This window comes from Pseudorasbora parva, chromosome 5, assembly GCF_024679245.1.
Source record: "Pseudorasbora parva isolate DD20220531a chromosome 5, ASM2467924v1, whole genome shotgun sequence".
Classification (NCBI taxonomy): Eukaryota; Metazoa; Chordata; class Actinopteri; order Cypriniformes; family Gobionidae; genus Pseudorasbora; species Pseudorasbora parva.
The window spans coordinates 41,580,225-41,601,926 of record NC_090176.1 but is presented as its reverse complement, the minus strand read 5'-3'; the positions used below and the strand labels follow the sequence as shown (position 1 = coordinate 41,601,926).

General features: G+C 38.2%; 1 protein-coding gene across 1 annotated transcript; it reads right to left on the bottom strand.

Moving 5' to 3' along the window:
* Positions 1-116: 116 nt before the first annotated feature.
* Positions 117-13,587, bottom strand: LOC137075600 (signal transducer and activator of transcription 1-alpha/beta-like). Its single transcript, XM_067444344.1, has 19 exons — positions 13,554-13,587; positions 13,351-13,456; positions 13,201-13,269; positions 12,967-13,045; positions 12,644-12,738; positions 10,658-10,809; positions 7,674-7,832; positions 7,418-7,510; positions 7,259-7,318; positions 7,120-7,149; positions 6,896-6,986; positions 6,750-6,788; positions 6,585-6,668; positions 6,373-6,471; positions 6,148-6,283; positions 2,699-2,754; positions 2,325-2,416; positions 1,461-1,600; positions 117-480 (listed from the first exon to the last, which is right to left on the bottom strand). Exons 2-19 carry the CDS (start codon positions 13,396-13,398, stop codon positions 284-286), a joined length of 1,719 nt encoding a protein of 572 aa, XP_067300445.1. The 5' UTR covers positions 13,399-13,456; positions 13,554-13,587; the 3' UTR covers positions 117-283.
* Positions 13,588-21,702: the final 8,115 nt, after the last annotated feature.

Sequence of the window (21,702 nt, the reverse complement as noted above, 5' to 3'; positions counted from 1 at the left end):
CGGTCTAATCTGAATCAATGATCTATGCTAAACTATGCTAAAAGTGCTACCGCCAGACCTCGAGATCAGCTGAATGGATTTGCAAAAGGTAAAACAACTTTTTAACTCTAGGGGAGTTGGAAAATAAGCCTATTTTCAAAAAAAGTGGAGTGTTCCTTTAATTGTAATATGCTGCGCTTTACTATAGAATATTGCCTTTTCCACCTGTGATTTTTTTCTTGTGATGTGCCATATATGCGAAGTATTTTCGCATACAAAACTATGAAGTGCATACAGTAGGCCTTTATGTAAATGTAAAATCACTACCATCAGATGCGCTGGAATAGTGGCGACCAAAGGCGACGTCTCTTGGGATGTCTGGGTAAAGATAGATGAGGGGATTCACTGGAACCTTTTCTCCAGCGCTGACGGTAAAGTCACGGATGAAAGCCGGTAAAGGGATTCTGTTCATATTGTTTGTTGAATGGATCACAGGTTCACCTGTGCTGACAAGATAATCTTGTAAGATACATTTCAAACACGCTTAGGTCTGTCAGAACAATATTTATGGCAAGCCACCTTAACCTTTATTCATTCACAAGATATTAATTGTTGATATCCACAATTCAATTTTTACTAGTTAAAATGTTAATTCTTAAAGAGGTACTTTAGCACTGGGAAGATGAATCTGTATTTAAACTGGGTCATCAATGTAGTAGAAATGTGAAATTATTTTTGAATTTGGTGCCTTCTAGACTGAGAAAAGACAGAAAATGTATTTTTGTCTCATGCGAATGAAAGACTACAATACCCAGAATGCTTCGCTGCCCTGTGAGGCCATTCTCAAACCCACCAACTTGATTACTGTGACTGAGTTGTAGAAGACACTACAATTAAAAACTGACAGTGTCTGTTAATGAGTGAGTCACCGCGCGAGTGTCACAGCACTACGCACTAACTGCAGGAGTGAGAAAAATGAGCTGAGCTCTCGTGATGATCTTTAAATGAGTGCCTGTAGCTGCGAGCTAAGCTGATGGTGATCTCCATCCTCCATGCGCGGGTTCAAAACATGAAAATGGCTCCCTCTGCTGGCTGTAGTATTTAGCCTTTGGCCAAACATTCCTCTGATGATGCAAATCTCGTCAATTTGCATCATAGGAGGAATTTTTCCAGAAATAAAATGCATAAATCTCTTGTCTCAGGGGGATATGAGGAGGGGGAGCACAATCATTTGAATATACTCCAGGGTTTCTACTGATACAAAGCCATATGCAAATTTGAACGGCAGCCTATGGTGACATTTCACTAGTGAAAATACAGTTACTGATATTAAGAATTTACCAGTTGAAAGTTTTTACTAGTTGAAAATTAGCCTTTTAACTAGCAAAAATGTAATTGTTGATATCAAGAATTCATATCTTGTGAATGGATAAATGTCAAAACGGCTTGCCATAGGTATTCCAGTTCAAATCAGGACAAACCTTTATGTGAGTGCTCCACCCATGTGGTGGTGAGTCCTCCACACTGACGGTTTTCACTGAAGCGCAGAAGGAAAGTGCCAGGAAGTTTGTCTCTCAACAAAGCCTTTACTCGCTCTTCACTTAAAAAGCCCATTATGTACCTGTACATAATGAAAATTGACAATTTCCTTTTGATTTTAATCAAAGTGTATCTACTCATGGACTTATTTCACAATGCAGACGCAAGGTATTTTCTGTGATGTGTGAGGTTTTCGATTGATTAGTCACTAATGGTAAATAACCATAAGAATAACTAAGTCCTGTATAGTATAACGAGATGTAACACCAAAAGCCTCGCACATTCAAGTTACAAAGGATTAACGAATAATCTTATGGTAAAAAATGTGGATGTTATGAAGTATTCTGAAGCCATACAATAGTTTTGTAGGAAGAACAGACTTATATTTAAAGGGATAGTTTACCCAAAAATGTATATTGTTACTGTACCATCACTTACCCTCAAATAATTCCAAACCTGTATACGTTTCTTTGTTCTGATGAACACAAAAGAAGATATTTTATATGTTGGTAAACAGACATTTGACGGTAGTCATTGACTTACATAGTAGGGAAAAAAATACTATGGAAGTCAATGGCTACCAAAACTCTTTAAAATATATTATTTTGTGTTCAACAGAACAGAGAAACCCATACAGGTTTGGAACAACATGAGGTAATGACAATTTTTTGGGGGTAAGCTATCTCAAATCTCTAACTGATTCTAAATGTGAAGGTCCATTGGGCCAGTTTGACGTCAGTGATGTCAAATGTCATTGGCTTTCACATTAATGTCATGAGAGCAATGTTTGCCTTTGGAATCCTTACCCATCGTTCCAGAAGTTGAGTACATATTTTTTTGTAAATTCCAGATGTTCACATATCCACTGTAAGAGTGAACCACCAAACTCGACAGATGTCTAGATGAAAACAAGCTAATTATTATTTAACTGAATATTTTCTGATATAATGAAATGTAAATAATTTACCAAGTTAATTCCCACCACAACGATTCACATATAATATAAGTATAATACAATTATTTAGGCTAGGTCATCTCTGTTCTTTACAGCATCGTGTTCTCTCTTAGTTTTGTTTTATCAGTAAATCACATGGTGACAGCAGAGAAACAAAAGCTGAGTTGGTTAAAGAAATGAAAGCAACTTTCATTTCTTTGTTTCAAACATTTGTATAAAAATTACTTGTGATAATGTATTCCAGTAGATGAGTGCCTCCGGGTCACCTTGGGCTTCTTGACCTGAAAACAGATGTGACGTTTAAAAAAAACGAATTTAAATATGAGCATATACTCTGAACAAAAGTACAATAATGCTGTATTCACGTCCTATTGGAATTATCAGGGAGAAAAATGACTTGAGGAGGCATGAATGTGACTTTAGAGTAGGAAACTTGTAATTATGACTGGGAAACTCATTTTAAATGACAATCAGGTTTGAAAAAGTTTTAGTTTTTTATTCTTTCGTCCAAATGCAGCAAACTTTTTAGCTCTTGTTGTTTCAGTCATATACTTTTAAGTGTATCAGTAACTTTTTATGGATATTTTGCACCTTTTTTTACTTTATTTACATTTGAAATATGCTACAGTAAACCTGAGGGCTGTTTCTTAAAAGACGGTAGGAAAAGTGGGCATTAAAATCCAAAACTTGACTTGAATGAACCAAACACATAAGTTGGGGCTAAAGCAATTTCATAAAAGTTAATTGAAGTTCACGCAATCCCACTAATTTGATCCAGGTTTATCGAGATAATCGTGTATCAGCGCTTTTCTTAAGTTAAAGTAGCCCTAGAGGCCGATCATGGATCAAATCCATCTACCACGGTAAACAGCTGATATTTTGTGCTGTTTAATGTTTGAGACATGGTGTTTTCCTCAGTGCAAAACGTACATTTCACATGCATATTCTCCACCTGTAGAAATATTTCCAACTTCACATTGAACGTGCACTATTGTGCCGCATACGTGCCAAATAGGACAGCAATAGTTATGACTAAAATATACTTTTATTTGGAAAAATTTTATGCAAGATTTTATAACACCAGAAATATCTTCTAAGTATAATCATTTATCTTTAGAATGTTGGATAAGTTGCAGTAAACGTATAGCTCATTACACTCATATGTTTTTATACTTGTAAAATAATAATACAAAAATTAAAAAAGTAATTCACTGAATAATTTAATAAAACAAATATACGATACAAAATATAGTTTGGGGTTTAGGGCCTATGCTACTAAACAGATGAGTTATAGGCTACTTATTTAAAATACTGAGAATTACAGCTTATAAAGCAATAACACATTTTTGGAGAAAGCAATAGTTTTAAATGATTTCGTTTCTAAAGTACACTACGAAGAGGATAACATGAAATTAAGAGCAAACATATACATTCTGAAAAGATATGGCACCTCTAAAATCAAAGAATTGGCTATTCTAAAAAAAAATGAATAAATAAAGGAATGCATTTTACATTTTTATATAACGCCCTCCATTTTAATGTACTTATTTATTTACTTATTTGATGTTTTAATAATATTTTTATTAGGATTGATGTGTTATTATAAGAGTTTGATATAAATATGTGTTTCGTTTTTGTAATAATTTATGGATAGATATATGTATATGTATAAGGCACAAGTATGTACTAATTGGTTATGGTTCTAGTTTTTTATGTGTTGATGGTGGGTATTATAACAAAAGGAAAAAAGAGAAAAGAAAGTAGAAGAAATAATAATTATTGAATTTTTTTGTTTGTTGTTGTTGTTGTTGACAATTTTGCACAAATATTTTGTTTTTGGACATTAGATGTGCCTTATTTAAAATAATTTTTAATTATTTAAAATAAAAATGTTAAATGTAAGTGTATTTTTATGATTATTGTAAAATACTGCAATTATTGTAAGGGGACTATTTGTAATGGAGTAGATCAAATGTAGGTTAATATACTCTAGTCCAATTACTAAGCTCAGATTCATCTTACCAGTTAAAATGTTGTCAGTGGTATTGGCACTTTTGGTATTATTTATTTAAATTTTTAATTTTGTGATTTTAACTTATTTAAAAAGCTTCTTTTTTTTAGATTGTAAAGCTCTAATGTTCTTCTCATAACCATCTTGGGCACATGTATCATTTATCATTGTAGCATTATTTAAGTTGATTTTCTGAATATTGATTTTTGGACTGATAGTGATTAATAAAGTCAGAGTCAACCGTACTATCATTGCATTCCTATTGGTCCTAAGCTCAGCTTAGCCTATCAGTTAGCCTGCCCCGGACCAGGTTAGCTTCCTAGCATAAGTTTGAGTCTGAACTATTTAAAGTTTGCTTTATGAAACAGAATCCACAGACAATAAGTCTGACTAACCAAAATAAACCTGGCTTGTATTCTAATTAATTAATTAATTAATTTGTGACAATTGTCACAGGGTGTTTTGGTGTTGGTTTCATGTTTCATGTTTTATGGTTTTGATGTTCACTGTCATGTTTTGCAAGGGGGTAATCTAGCACTCGTAAAGCGTTCCACCCATAAGGGCGGCCATTTCTAACCAAGCCATCACCTGCTGTTAGCATCCCATTGACTCCCATTCATATCTGAGTCACTTTGACAGTGAATAACTTTACATCTGAGGCGTTTAAAGACTCCATTTGTCCATTGTTTATTTCTAAAGAAACACGAAAATGCATAAAAGGCTCCGTTACCTTGTATCTTACACTATCGACCCGCAGAAGCAGTTTTTGTAAAAATAGGCTAACGATTGCGTCATAACCAACGCGACTCTGTCGCACAGTTGAGAAATTACCGTATAGACCTGAGGAGACGCTCGCAGGCAATCTTTTACTGTCTATGAGACAGTCGGGGGGACGTGGAGACATAAAGTCTGATAAAGTCAAGGGAGAAGAATGGGGAGAAGCCCATAGTGAGCCAAAAGCAACGGGAGAAAATATTTAAAACACGTGATTCAGATTTCATTTTCCACAACTACTAGAAGACCTACAGCTGTCCGACAGGTTGCTCACGTCACATCTACGTCGTCAAGCTCAGTCTGAGCCTGCGCAGTTCGCTCAGCCATCAGGAAGTGAGCGCTCCTTACTGACCTCACTTTCCGCCATTGAAGTCTATGGGAACGCTCTGTCCATTTCTTTTACTGTCTATGATGTTTTGTCATGCACTTCCTGGTTTTGTCATGTGTTCCCTTGTCATGTGACCATGCCCTCACGTGTTCCTGCCTCGTGTTCCTGTGTCTTGTTTTCATTGGTTGAAGGGTTGATCATTGTTCACAGGTGTCCCTTGTCTTGTCATTAGCCCTTGTGTATTTAAGCCCTCATGTTTGCCATAGTCTTTGTCAGTTATTGAATGTTTATTTTTACTGGTGAGTGTGTTTCGTCAAGTATTTTGTTTGTTGTTTTGCCAAGTCTTTTTTTATGTTTGGATTGAAGTTTGCATTTTTAAAAAGACTGCACTTGGGTTCATCAACCTCGCCTCTTCAGTGGAATGTTACACTAATCTTGTTTTATGGAACAGCCCTCTGGTTTTCATGATTCTGACAACAGAGCATTTGAACCCAAAATACTCCTAATTAGGACTTCAGAAGTGGGATATTTCGGCATTATATAAGCGGTATTAAAACTCACCTAGAAATTTGTCAGCCAGCGTTCTCAGCTGCTCAGAGTTCAGCGCCCGTTTAGTGACAGAAGAAAACTGCCAGCTTATGACCTTTGAAAGCTGCTCCCATTTCACTGGTGGTGGATTCAAGAAGAATGTCAGATTCTGAGACAGAGAGCAAGAGATGGACAGTGAGAGTCAGAATGGAAGCGTCAGTAGAGGATAAAAACACTGATGATGGGAAATGGCCATACGTGGGGTTCACTGCAGAGCATGTTGTACCATAAAATGGATCCCCAGGCACTAGATGGCTGAACCATAGCGTTGATCAACAGCACAGGAAGACTTGTGATCTGTTTGAACATCATTTGATGGTGCAGTTACAAAAGTTTCATATTGTACCTTTGACAGTTATAAATATTGTATTTCAAAACATGCTTGTACAGCCAAAAGCATATAATTTTACCGATAAATCAATGCATAGATCAGGCAAAATGAGCTCTGTGTCAAAGCTGAATAAGTGCAGCTCCTCATACACTTTAAGATGCAGCTGGAAAAAACAAAGACAGCCACTTTAAAAGCAATAATCGGTATAGTTTACTTTAGGTGACTAATTGTTTCTTTTGTATACCTTATTGGTTTTGTTGCTCGATCTCCTCTCCTTTAAGACCTGGGTTCAAAATGAAAAAAAAAAAAAATGAAAAAATCCGTCAGTAATTAATTATAAACAATTATAATGTATTATCTTTTGTAATATCCATGTGTTTATCATCTTACCAAATGAGGAAACTCAGCTGCTAGGCATCCACTAGTTTCATCCAACTTCATAACTTTGGTATCATTAGTTAGCAAAAATAAATTCCGAAATCTAGGACATTACAAAGCAGGACATTGTACCAATGAGCACATGTGACGCATAAAAAAAACTAAAAGTAGTGCTCTATATATGAGTTTTTAATTATGAGCTATGAGCAAAGTACAGTAGCATAGGCTCTTTATACCCTTTCACTGTGTCCATCTCGGAAAAACCTCTAAATGAGAGAAAAAGAAAAAAAATGCAGATAAATACATACATGGATGGATGGATGGATAAATGGACAGACTGTCAGATAGATGGATTGATAGATGGATATTACTTACTTGTCAATAGATATTTTGACCTTGGGTTGACAGTTCAGTTCAGTAAGTTTGACTAATAGCCTACAGTATTTTAAAGCACATGAAAATGAAGGTCAATTAAAATGAGTGGCGTGACAGAGATGATGTTGATATAAGAGTAATAACTACATAGGAACCGACCTGATCTTGACTGTGAATTGAACTCCTGTCTTTATCACCAAGGGTCTCTGAGGGTGTGTGGGCATGCACGGCTGTCTCTCCACCACAAGAGAACTGAAAGACACGTCACAACCGCTGTCATCCTGTTCAACACTATATCACTATAATCGTAAGTGACGTAACGGTTTCCTTGTGAACCTTCAGAAGCCATCTGTTTCGCTTTCTACAGCTTTTGCCCTACATAATAAAGAAGAATGGTTAAGGTGTTGTGTCTCACTTTAATATGAGGTTTTTGAAGAGTGAAAGGGCCTGTTCATCCAGCTGGCTCTTGCCCAGAGTGAGGGGGTCGTTGTTGTAGGTGAATTTTTGCACCAATTCCTGAACTTTCTTCAGCTGCTGACGGATCTGCTGCTGACTCTCTGCCACCGCTGTGAACCTGCGGCACAATTCATGCAGTCGATCAGAATAACAGTTCAACCCTTAATTCACTCAATCATAAACAAGGCAACATGTTGCTCTAGGCCATAAATAATAATTCTGTCAGGATCACTATTGTCAAAGTTATAGACAATTAAAATATAGTTTGGATTGGCGGTATGGTTCTGTTCTGGGCAAGAACTCCCTGCTCATCCATGAAACCTAGCATGGATGAGAGCAGGAAGAGCAGTGATAAACACCCCTAGGGTAAACAGAACATAAGCAACGATGTACTGAAGATAGCATTAATGTTAATATTAAAAGGCATAACAATTCGGGAATTTAGTCTGATTCAGGGGGAATCAGAATGCCACATCCTGACTGACAAGAGGAGGATCTGGGGATGAAGGAGGGTAAAAGAGCTCTGGAGAAATGCGATAGCAGCTGATAAAACTGAAAAAGCTTATATATATGCATGCTGTGATAGGCATCGTATTTCTATAGATGTGATCAGCTGACAGTCAGGCTTGACTAATGTGACCTTTAAAAACATGCATATAACTTCAGACTTTTCATGAGTGGAAAGACGGATTACTGTCTATAAATTTACAGAGGGAAGAGGAGCTTGAGTTTGTTGCACAGGCCTATTTGTTTGAACCGTTGATTGAGGCGCCAATTGCTTACGCTACTACATCATACATCGCATTACAAGTTAGTCTCTCGCCGCAAGTCGACTTTTATATGGTTGTCTGCCGGAAGTTAGTTATTTTAGGCTATAATAAATTATATACTAAAGTGTAGTGCCTCGCGCAGTTCAAAGTGCTTACAATACATCATCGCCGCTTTTTTATAAGCTGAATATGGAAGGCGGTCTGCTAGAAGCTAGATATTTTACTTTACCATCCTAGGTCTATATGACTTACATTTTTCTGATGAACTCAGTCAGAGTTATATTAATAAATGTCTTGATGCTTCCAATCTTTATAATGGCAGTGGCAGGGTCCATTGAGTTTAAAGCTCAAAAAAGTGCATCCATCCATCATAAATGTACTCCACACAGCTAATAAAGGTTAATATTTCTTCTGAAGCAAATCGATGGGGTTTTGTTTAAAAAAAAAAAAAAACTACATTTGAAACTTTATAAAGTAAAATATCTAGCTTCCGCCAGACCGCCTTTTGTATTCAAAAACGTAACTAAAGCAACATTTACCTAGAACATTCATTATAAAGCTTGGAAGCGTCAGGATATTTATTAATATAACTCCGATTGTATTCATAAGAAAGAAGAAAGTCATATTCAGGTCCTTCTAAAAAAAATTAGCATATTTCATCCGACCAATAAAAGAAAAGTGTTTTTAATACAAAAAAGTCAACCTTCAAATAATTATGTTCAGTTATGCAATCAATACTTGGTCGGGAATCCTTTTGCAGAAATGACTGCTTCAATGCGGCGTGGCATGGAGGCGATCAGCCTGTGGCACTGCTGAGGTGTTATGGAGGCCCAGGATGCTTCGATAGCGGCCTTAAGCTCATCCAGAGTGTTGGGTCTTGAGTCTCTCAACTTTCTCTTCACAATATCCCACAAATTCTCTATGGGGTTCAGGTCAGGAGAGTTGGCAGGCCAATTGAGCACAGCAATACCATGGTCAGTAAACCATTTACCAGTGGTTTTGGCACTGTGAGCAGGTGCCAGGTCGTGCTGAAAAACAAAATCTTCATCTCCATAAAGCTTTTCAGCAGATGGAAGCATGAAGTGCTCCAAAATCTCCTGATAGCTAGCTGCATTGACCCTGCCCTTGATAAAACACAGTGGACCAACACCAGCAGCTGACATGGCACCCCAGACCATCACTGACTGTGGGTACTTGACACTGGACTTCAGGCATTTTGGCATTTCCTTCTCCCCAGTCTTCCTCCAGACTCTGGCACCTTGATTTCCGAATGAAATGCAAAATTTGCTTTCATCCGAAAAAAGTACAACTTAGTAGTACTACTAAGTTTCTACTCCAGACTCAGTCCACTGCTTCCGCAGGTCCCTCAAGATCTGGAATCGGTCCTTCTCCACAATCTTCCTCAGGGTCCGGTCACCTCTTCTCGTTGTGCAGAGTTACTTTTTCCTTCCCACAGACTTCCCACTGAGGTGCCTTGATACAGCACTCTGGGAACAGCCTATTCGTTCAGAAATTTCTTTCTGTGTCTTGCCCTCTCGCTTGAGGGTGTCATTGATGGCCTTCTGGACAGCAGTCACGGTCGACAGTCTTACCCGTGATTGCGTTTTTTTAGTAATGAACTAGGCTGAGAGTTTTTAAAAGCCTCAGGAATCTTTTGCAGGTGTTTAGAGTTAATTAGTTGATTCAGATGATTAGGTTAATAGCTCGTTTAGAGAACCTTTTCATTATATGCTAATTTTTTGAGATAGGAATTTTGGGTTTTCATGAGCTGTATGCCAAAATCATCAGTATTAAAACAATAAAAGACCTGAAATATTTCAGTCAGAGTGCAATGAATCTAAAGTATATGAAAGTTTTATCATTACATATTGGAAAATAATGAACTTTTTCACAATATTCTATTTTTTTAGAAAGACCTGTACACCTAGGATGGAGGTTGAGTAAATCATGAGGTAATTTTAATTTTAAGTAAACTAATCCTTTATAACACAAGTGGGACACTTTCTCAACCACAGTGGATTACTAAAGTTTACAAAGGGCAGTCTTAGTATTTTTAATTGCAGTAACAGAAAAAGTAGCATAATAATTGCTCTCTGTTGTTTGCGTTTATTTTCCGCCCAGGATGCATTAGTGGTAATTTATTGCTAAAACAGCGGCCGCTAGAGTTTCTCACCAGCTCTGCAGCTGGTTCAGACAAGTGTTATGCGGTCCACCGATGCAAGCCATCTGCTGCCGCCTCTTCCACTCGGGTAACTCATCTGATATAAGTATGAGCTGGATCTGCTCTGCTAGAGTCAGTACATCAGCGATTTCCTTTATCACCACCTGCACACACAATGAGTATGCAGTGCTATATTAAAGGGATGCTACAAAAAAACTACAAAGCTACAAAAAAACCTTTTAAATATATATGTATATATATATATATATATATATATATATATATATATATATATATATATATATATATATATATATATAACTTACCTGCACACTCTTCTTCAACGTTTGGATGGTCTAACGCGTTAACGCAAATTCATTTTAAATTTATTAACGCGCGTTAATGCAGCGCGCATTTTCTGTTTGATCCGTGGCGTCGCCCGTAGTTGGAGAAATTTGGAGCCCGTTGTTGCAGCAGCAAACATTAATAGGGAAAGAAAACGGTTAACATTAATATTCTGTTAATTAATATTAATGCGCAAATACACTGAAGCTCACTCTCGCTCATGTCCAAGGTAAATCATTGACACATCACCACTTACAGTAGCCTACATGTTTTTTATTAAACTAAATGCATTACAATCGTCTAAAATTAATGTACAGGTTACTTTTCTGAACAAGAGCGGTCCCAGTCCGTGCCACACTATAATTTAGCTCTTAAAGGGGCCACACTATATTCCAGCTCTTAATGGGGCCACACTATATTCCAGAATCTTAATGGGGCCACACTATATTCCAGAATCTTAATGGGGCCACACTATAATCCAGCTCTTAAAGGGGCCACACTATAATCCAGCTCTTAAAGGGGCCACACTATAATCCAGCTCTTAATGGGGCCACACTATAATCCAGCTCTTAAAGGGGACACACTATATTCCAGCTCTTAAAGGGGCCACACTATATTCCAGCTCTTAATGGGGCCACACTATAATCCAGCTCTTAAAGGGGCCACACTATAATCCAGCTCTTAAAGGGACCACACTATATTCCAGCTCTTAAAGGGGCCACACTATATTCCAGCTCTTAAAGGGGCCACACTATATTCCAGCTCTTAAAGGGGCCACACTATATTCCTTCTCTTGGAATATGGACCTCCTCCAGGTATGGTGTGCTACTCACAGGTCCGCATGACAGCATACACACAATGTTTCATAAGAACTGTGCCCTGTTCTGAACTAAACTGCCAGTAATACTACCTTTATTTATATTCTTAAAATGAGAGAAATCCCTGCTTATTCTGAATTTTTAAATTTAGGCTTAAGAGACATGAACTAGTTCTTAGATAAATATCTATGACCTTTGATATATATCTAGTCTTCATGCTGTGTTATTGATTATTATTAAAGTATGGTTTCACTAATAAAACATACATTTGCATAAAGCATGCATATTTGTCCATATACCCATGTTGATTAAAATATAAAAAACTTAATTCAAACTTAATTTAAGATACATTTACAAAATTGTGATTAATCGCGAGTTAACTCATGACAATCATGCGATCACGATTAAATATTTTAATCGTTTGACAGCCCTAATATATATATATACAGTGTGTATATATATATATATATATATATATATATATATATATATATTCTCAATAAGTTATATGTTTTTACATTGCTTTAACTTATCAAAATAAGTTAAGGAATCTTGAACTCTTTTATAAGCTACGTATAAGATTCAACACATTTTTTAAATCAGTTAATGTAATTTAAGTTGAAATGACTAAACACCAAAGTTGGTTGTACTTACGTTTTTTTTTTTTTTAAGCGTACCACTGATTTTTATACAGTACTTTATAGACCATAATAACCACATACCACTGATTTATATACAGTAGATCAGTGTACAACTAATTTATACAATACATTACAGACCATATTAACCACATTTCTACAGTTAATTCTGTGGGCAAGTGTATTTACTGTCCTACCTCTCTTTTCATTTTGAGGACAGTAAACATTTGTCTAATGGATATTTCCTCATGTTGTATCTCTGTTGTTGTCTGAACCTTTGTTTCAAACTCCACTGAAAATATAAAGAATGATAATGTCCATGAAACATTTCCTAAATGTTTGTGTACATTTTCTTATTGTGTTTAAATGCCATATTTTCATGCAGTACTGGCCAAAATCCACATTATTAACATAATTAAATGTTAACAAATTAACATTTTGCAGATTCTGCAAGGTGTATGCAAACATTGATATCTATAATTTTTATACAGAGTAGAAATGCTTAATATTGCTCTTTTACCTTGACTTTCCAAAGTCTTTCTCTTGAAGTCATATTTATATTGCAGATCTTCCAAAACCTGAATGTCCTGTTTTATTTCCTAAAGAAAAAAAGACAGCTATTGTGATAAAAGTTTCAAGATACCTTTATTAATATCCAAACAGAAAAGTCTGTTGTATATTTGAATGTTCATGTTTTTACAAATGAGTGAAGGTGAGAGTAAAGTGCTATTGTAATTACATTAAGATGCTTTACCTGCACACTCTTCTTCAACTTGTTGACTTTATGGTCCAACTCTCTTAGTTGTTCCATCGCCGTACACTCCTGTGATGAGTCAATATGTGATTAGATATGTAGGTTACTTCGACGAATGCCAGTATATTAAGAAAAGTATGAATCACTTACTTGAGAATTAAATGAATTCTCCTTAGTCCGAGTGTTGGATACGATCATGTAAACAATATCCTCGTTGGTTGTAGTTCTCCTAATGTGAGAAATATATGTACCATATCTGTGTATACATATAAATATATTGTAAAATAAAATAAAATAAAATAAAATATATCTTCAATAGTACAGTATAGTGAGAAAATAACAAAGCAGTGTACCTGTAAGTAGCCTAGTTTCTGCTTGCTTGGTTTTGTTACGTTGTACCAGGAAGTTATTTCGAGTCATAATATGTATGTTCAAAATAAAATGCTAACACTACTTCTACCTTCTACACGCTACTAGATACTGGTAAAAAAAATAGTAACAGATACTGAATGTAGGCTACTCACGTTTGACTGATTAATCATAAGTTATATATATATATGTATGTATGTGTGTGTGTGTGTGTGTGTGTGTGTGTGTGTAATTCTGTTTTTTATGATTGCTTGAAAGTTAACTTTTTGTAATTTAGGCCTTCCTATTACCCGTGGCACGTTGTAAGGGTTAAAGGTGCACTATGCAGCTTTTGTCCACTGGAGGGCGCCTATGCAAAACAAATGTATGGTTTGATGACGCAAAGTGTGAGCGCTGCATCTTGGGAGATGTGGTCTTCTCATCACAGCCGGTGAAAAATAGGACTCGGGCAGAAATCACGTTCATGCATGCGGTTATTAACGTTACTGTAGTCTAAAGCAGAGCAGGACCGAGTGTTATGGACCTGAGCAAAGCTGCTGGAGCGATTTTTAAACAAATACCCGCCTTGCGAATACCGGGACTTTTATTATGACGGGACGGGACTCAGTTGCCGGGCGCCTGCACAGATCCCCTCTTCCGGTTATGATTTTGAGGTAATGGAGCTCTGTTTATCATATTAGATACATTTAAGTGTGTTTAAAACGATGTTATGACGTTACTCCGTGCATTCAGTTGTTCACACTGCTAAGAGTAAAGCGCTCATGCCAAATAAAAGCCGAAACCGAGGGGAACGCAGATATGAAGCAATTGACAGGCGACTCTCTCAAATGCAATGCTGCAACGTCCCTGTCCTTAGTTAAAATAGCAATTTTCTCACAATTTACAAATAGTTGGAAACATCTGGGATATTGTAGGTACTCAACTGAACAAAATATATAACACTGGCCTAGTGGTTTTTGGATATTTTACTGCAAAAATACTACATAGTTCACCTTTAAAGCAGAACTGGGTAACTTTTGCTCTTGGGGTCCCTTACAGTTGGGAAAAAATAATGTCTTCAACTACTGTCGTAAACTCTGTCATCCTACAACAGGGGATGCCATCGCGCATGCATTTGTTGACATGACAACCCTGATAGCCCTGAACTAGTGATGCGTGGGTCGTCTTATAACCCGCGGACCCCGTATGTCTATTTAATGGTCGCGGGTGCGGGGCGGGTTGTAAAAATATATACAGTGGTGCGGGGCGGGCCAAATAACTTCATAAAAGCTGCTCCGTGGGTTGGTGCAGCACTAACAGTTACCCTGAACACTGCAGGAGCAGTTCACATGCAGGTGTTCTTCTGGCGGCGCGTGTGAAATGTCTTCATCCCAGGTACAGTCAGTGGCATATGCTTCAGCATGTCATATGAATATAATTTCATGGGTTTTATTTTTTTCAAACGCCAAATAATCACGATGCTCACGTTTACAAGCCAGCGTCATTAGTCTATTGGTTACTGGTTTACAGAATCTTTATGATACTTCAGCTCAATGTTTGAGTGGTAGGTAATCACCATAACAAGCATGACAGCATCGGTCGGGCACGCCTCCTCCTCCTTCAGCTCACGCCAACGAGCAAACGCTGGTCCAATGTTGATCCTCATCCTGCCTTTAATCCGCTCACTTTTTCGTTTCCTCTTATTGCTTTACTCCAACAAAACCTTTTCTTTCTTATGTGTCTGTGCTGCTTCGGACATGACTATATTATCCGACGAACAAAGTTGGGCTCGCACGTCCGAATTTGAGGAAGTGTGGGTGTTGGTGGAAGTGACGTATATGCAGTAAAGCAGTCGAATTTTGTAGTTTTTTTTGTTCTCGGGTTACTACCCAAAAAGTACGATTAAAAACAATACAGACCCCATCAAGCTATGGCAGACGTGTCATTCAACCTATTGTAAGTCGATTTATCATCACAAGAGTCTTGAAAATATATTATGAAGGTTGAAAAGTAACCTAGTGCAAGTAAGTCTTGTTTCAAAGATAAATTCTATATGCATCTTATTCAGTTCATAATGAAAATTATTATTCAAATCTTTTACAAAAATGTAAATAGTAAATATAACATTTTTAATGTAAATAAAATGTAAAAATGCTCACTAAGGCTAGCCTGGGAAAACCCAGACAACTTCCGGCAAATTTAGAACTCCGTTACTACTGAAAATGGTCTGGTTTTAAAGGTGCCCTAGAATGAAAAATTGAATTAACCTTGCAAGGGTGAAATAATAAGAGTTCAGTACATGGACATCACATACTGTGAGTCTCAAACACCATTGCCTCCTCCTTCTAATGTAAATCTTGTGCATGAAAAACACCACAGAAAAATAGGCGAATCTCAACATATCACCAACAGTGACGCAATCGCTGGGATAATTAATATGTACGCCCCCAACATTTGAATATGTCAGCACATGTTTATTGTCAGGCGGAACTGCGCAGCCGAATCATTGGGAGTTCTGCAGGAAACAAGCTTTACTCAAGGATAGCGAAAACAGCAGCTCTCATGGAGACAAATGTCATGTTCCAGGCTGTGCAGGGGATATGAGGACTTTTCATACCCTTCCCACAGATAAAGTTTTTCTAACCTGGGACAATATCAAGCAAGCTTTGCTCAGCGTCTAAAAGGAGCGTTCGAGTGTTCGTGCTTGCGGTTGCCAGATTTCAGTCATTTAAATCCCCCAATCAGAGCTTTTCTGTGAAAAGAACATGTATACTATCCAAGCGGCAACCTCCTGCGATCTCTCTTAAAGCCAATACAGAAGTACTGTAAACTGCAAGCAGGCTCCAGAAGGGAGCAGAATCTCATTGAGCCCCACGCTATGCTGAAACGTCCCGGTCCTTAGTTAAAATAGCAATTTTTTCACAATTAACAAATAGTTGGAAACATTTGGGATATTGTAAGTACTTAACTGAACAAAATACATTGCCTTGCGAAAGTATTCGGCCCTAGCCTAGAAATCTAGACGCACCCTAGGGGCAGCAAATTTAATCTGCCCGCAAGTGTCGTCTAGGAACTCTCAATACCCTTCTGAGCTGTATTCCCCTAACTCTTGCCGGACCAATCACATCGTGTATAGAGTCGGTGGGCGGGGCCATAATGACGACGGCCGAGTTGCGTTTGCGTGCTTCTAGTAAACACAGAAACTGGCGAACGGCGGCGGTCTTTCGAATCAGCTTTGACCGCGATTCTGGAAGACTTGGAGTTAAGCTTTTCTCTGAGAAAAGAACAAAGAACGGCACTGAAGTCATTCTTAAGAAGGGAAGATGTGTTCGGGGTTTTGCTGACCTGATACGGCGAATGTTTAATCTATCAACAAGCTCTGTTTCACCTTCGTTGCTCTGGTTGGTGTAGCGCTATCCTTTCGCGTGCAGAGGGAGTTTGAAAGACAACCGTTTATCCCGCCCCTCGGATTGAGCCCTGTCTATGGTGAGTTTCCAGACCAAACATCTTGATGTGGGTCTGGCTTGTCAGGCTAATTTGGCCCCCTTGAACTTTGCGACCTTTTGCCACATTTCAGGCTTCAAACATAAAGATATAAAACTGTATTTTTTTTGTGAAGAATCAACAACAAATGGGACAATCATGAAGTGGGACGAAATTTATTGGATATTTCAAACTTTTTTAACAAATCAAAAACTGAAAAATTGGGCGTGCAAAATTATTCGGCCCCTTTACTTTCAGTGCAGCAAACTCTCTCCAGAAGTTCAGTGAGGATCTCTGAATGATCCAATGTTGACCTAAATGACTAATGATGATAAATAGAATCCACTTGTGTGTAATCAAGTCCCCGTATAAATGCACCTGCACTGTGATAGTCTCAGGGGTCCGTTTAAAGCACAGAGAGCATCATGAAGAACAAGGAACACACCAGGCGGGTCCGAGATACTGTTGTGTAGAAGTACGGCACAAATCTGGCCTTTATGCAAGAGTGGCAAGAAGAAACCATTTCTTAAAGATATATAAAAAGTGTAATTTAAAATTTGCCACAAGCCACCTGGGAGACACACCAAACATGTGGAAGAAGGTGCTCTGGTCAGATGAATCAGATGAATTTAACTTTTTAGCAACAATGCAAAACGTTATGTTTGGCGTAAAAGCAACACAGCTCATCACCCTGAACACACCATCCCCACTGTGTTTTTGAATGTAAAAACCATGCGAACGTCATAAGTTGACCTCAGACAACAGTATATAAAAAAAGCCAGTTCATGACACCTTTAAAAGATATATGCTTTTTTTTACAAGATGTGAAATAAGTCTCTGATGTCCCCAGAGTGTGTATGTGAAGTTTAAGGTCATAATAATCCACAAACCTTTTTTATAGAAGTTAAAAATGTCACTTTTTAAGGGTGAGCAAAAACCTACTATTTTGGTGTGTCCCTTTAAAGGCAAATGAGCTGCTGCCCCTGGCCCCTCTTTAAAGACGAGGGGGGGCTTCAAGAGCTTGTGTTTATGCCATCTCAGGAATTTGGGTACCAAAATACATTTTTACCTAAAGGAACCTCATATTTACGATAATTCTGATAGCAAGTGAAGGCAGCATTACTCCTAGACTGGTTTTTAGGACCAGCATACCTCAAGTAAGCAGGGTTCGAGTTAATCAACCGAGAGTTCAAGGTATATGTGAAGATAACTTAGCCTTGCTTTCTGGAAAACTCCTCTTGGGTGTCGAAATATTGTTGGGTAAACAAAAAACAAAAACAGACATTCTGACACGGAACGCAAATTTAGGAGGTGAATTTAGCATATTTCCTGCATATCTGCAAGTGTATGGTATTTTTATGCTTTAGTAAAGTGAAAAACTTACATACAGCCCCTTTATAAAGTGATTTAAAAAATAAAAAATTATATATATATATTATATATAGAATTATATATCTCTTTGCTTTGAACGTCGTAAAATCTAACCACAGGAGGTCACATGCCAATGTACCGTTTGTGCCGGTCCCAAGTCCAGATAAATAGAGAGGGTTGTGTCAGGAAGGAAATTTTTACCAAATTCATTATGCAAATCAAGAATATGACTTCCATACCGGATCGGTTGGGTCCCGGGTTAACAACAACCACCATCAATGCCGTTGACCTACAGGGCACTGGTGGAAATTGGGCTACTGTTAGTCAAAGAAGGAGAAGAGGAAAGTGTGTTAGAGGAGGAAGGCGTGCACGTAGGCAGAGAGAGAAGAGGAAAGGCAGGTGTTTAGGACTAAAAGTGGGGATTTTGAATGCTGGTACAATGACAGGTAAAGGCAGAGAACTGGTAGATATGATGCAGATGAGGAAAGTTGACATTCTGTCCAGGAGACCGGGTGGAAAGGGAGCAAGGCTAGAAGCATTGGAGTAGGGTTTAAACTGTTTCATAATGGTGTGGACAGGAAGAAAACCTGGATATTGAAGGTGTACAGCCAAAGTGATCAGGGAGACAGGTAGAAAGGTGCTACGTGTGTCATCTGGAAGGAGGAAAGAAGACAAGGAGACTTGGTGGTGGAATGAGGAAATCCAGGAGAGTATCCAGAGGAAGAGGTTAGCTAGGAAGAAGTGGGACAGTGAGAGGACGGAGGAAAGTAGACAGGAATATAGGGTGATGCAGCGTGAGGTTAAGATAGAGGTGGCAAAGGCCAAACAGAAAACGTATGAGGACATGTATGCAATGTTAGATAGTAAGGAACGTGAGAGGGATGTGTATTGGTAGGCAAGGCAGAGGGATAGAGATGGAAAGGATGTGCAGCAGGTTAGAGTGATTGAAGATAGAGATGTAAATGTGTTGACAGTTGACAGGAGGGTGAGGGAAAGATGGAAGGAGTACTTTGAGGAACTGATGAATGAGGAAAATTACAGGGAGAGAAGAGTTGTAGAGGCAAATATTGTTGACCAGGAAGTAGAAAGTATTGGTAAGGGTGAAGTTAGGAGAGCTTTAAAGAGGATGAAGAGAGGAAAGGCAATTGGTCCTGATGACATACCAGTGGAGGTAAGGAAGTGTCTAGGACAGATGGCAGTAGATTTTTTAACTGGGTTGTTCAACAAGGTTTTAGAGAGTGAGAGGATGCCTGAGGAATGAAGGAGAAGTGTTTTGGTGCAAAGTTGTGGAAACTACAGAGGTATTAAGCTGATGAGCCATACAATGAAATTGTGGGAAAGAGAAGTGGAAGCAAGGCTAAGGGAAGAAGTGGACATTTGTGAGCAGCAGTAGCCTATGGTTTCATGCCAAGAAAGAGCACTACAGATGCATTATTTGCTTTGAGAATGTTAATGGAGAAGTATAGAGAGGGTCAGAAAGAGCTGCATTGTGTCTCTGTAGATTTAGAGAAAGCATATGACTGGAGGTCTGGAGTGGCAGAGAAGTATACTAGAGTGGTACAGGACACGTATGAGAGCAGTAGGACAGTGGTAAGGTGTGCCATAGGTGAGACAGAGGACTTCACGGTGAAGGTGGGACTGCATCAAGGATCGGCTCTGAGCCCCTTCTTGTTTGCGGTGGTGATGAACAGGCTGACAGATGAGGTCAGACAGGAATCTCCATGGACTATGATGTTTGCGGATGACATTGTGATCTGTAGTGAGAGCAGGGAGCAGGTGGAGGAAAGTCTAGAGAGGTGGAGGTTTGCTCTGGAGAGAAGTGGAATGAAGGTTAGTCGCAGCAAGACAGAATACATGTGTGTGAATGAGAGAGAACCAAGTGGAACAGTGAGGTTACAGGGAGAAGAAGTAAAGAAGGTGCAGGATTTTAAGTACTTAGGGTCAACAGTCCAGAGCAATGGGGAGTGTGGAAAAGAGGTGAAGAAGCGTGTGCAGGCAGGTTGGAATGGGTGGAGAAAAGTGTCAGGTCTGTTGTGTGATAAAAGAGTACCAGCAAAAATGAAAGGAAAGGTGTACAGGACAGTAGTGAGACCGGTGATGTTGTAGGGTTTGGAGACAGTTGCACTGAGGAAAAGAGAGGAGGAAGAGCTAGAGGAAGCAGAGCTGAAGATGTTGAGGTTCTCTTTGGGAGTGACGAGGATGGATAGGATCAGGAATGAGTACATCAGAGGGACAGCACTTGTGAGATGTTTTGGAGACAAAGTTAGAAAGGCCAGGTTGAGATGGTTTGGACATGTTCAGGTGAGGGAGAGTGAATATACCGGTAAAAGGATGCTGAGGTTAGAGCTGCCAGGCAGGAGGTCAAGAGAAAGACCAAAGAGGAGGTTTATGGATGTAGTGAAGGAGGACATGAAGGTAGTCGGACTGAGGGAAGAGGATACAGAGGATAGAACTGGATGGAGGCAAATGATTCGCTGTGGCAACCCCTTGAAGGGAACAACCGAAAGAAGAAGAAGCTTTGAATGTCGTAAATTTGCAGATGTTGTTTATGCACAAACAGCAACATTATACACTAACTAAAGTTATATAATTGAAATCATAATCAACAGCCCCTTTAAGCTTTAAGATTTCCCTTAAGAGAAGACAGTGGATGAGTAAGAGAACACACTGTTGAAAAAACAACAACAACAACAACAACGTGTAAATTACATTAATATAAAGCATTAAAAAAATTTATTAGTACTTCACATTATGTAACACTGTCTAATGTCCAAAAATAGATCACAAAATGATAGATTGGATCTGATGACTGTAGTTTTTAATTTCTGTTAGACTATATCTTGCTGACTGAAATGTGTGTTTGTGCAATTGAGGCAATGGTATGTACAGTTAAGATATTTTGATGTGCAAAAATAAATAAGTGCTTCACAAGATAGAGGAGGATTGCCTTTTCACAAACATATGTCTTAACAGAAACAGATTTTCAGAGTATGTGTATGTATCCATTATGGCAATATCTAGCAGATATTTAGGAGAGTAGTACACAGACTTACTAAATGTAATTATTAAAATACATATTCAGTGACAACATGCAAGCTTCTTGACCGTATGTTCACATTTTTACATAAAAATCCAAAAAAACAAAAATAAACAGGATTACACTGTTTTAACTGTAACTGTATTCTGTTATTTGAGTTAAGAAAATGGCTCAATTTTTCCACAGAGGTGTAGTATAAATGTAGCACAGCCTTATGACTAATGTAGTAGAGAAAAGATCTGAGAAAAGATTACTCTTTCCTC

Bases quoted from the DNA above. Each gene is read 5' to 3' on its own strand.
- LOC137075600 (XM_067444344.1), bottom strand. From the start codon at position 13,398: ATGATCGTATCCAACACTCGGACTAAGGAGAATTCATTTAATTCTCAA. The intron at 7,150-7,258 runs GTAAGTAATATC...TCTCTCATTTAG, and splicing joins GTCAAAATATCTATTGACAA to AGGTTTTTCCGAGATGGACA. The intron at 6,472-6,584 runs GTAAAATTATAT...ATGTTCAAACAG, and splicing joins ATCTATGCATTGATTTATCG to ATCACAAGTCTTCCTGTGCT.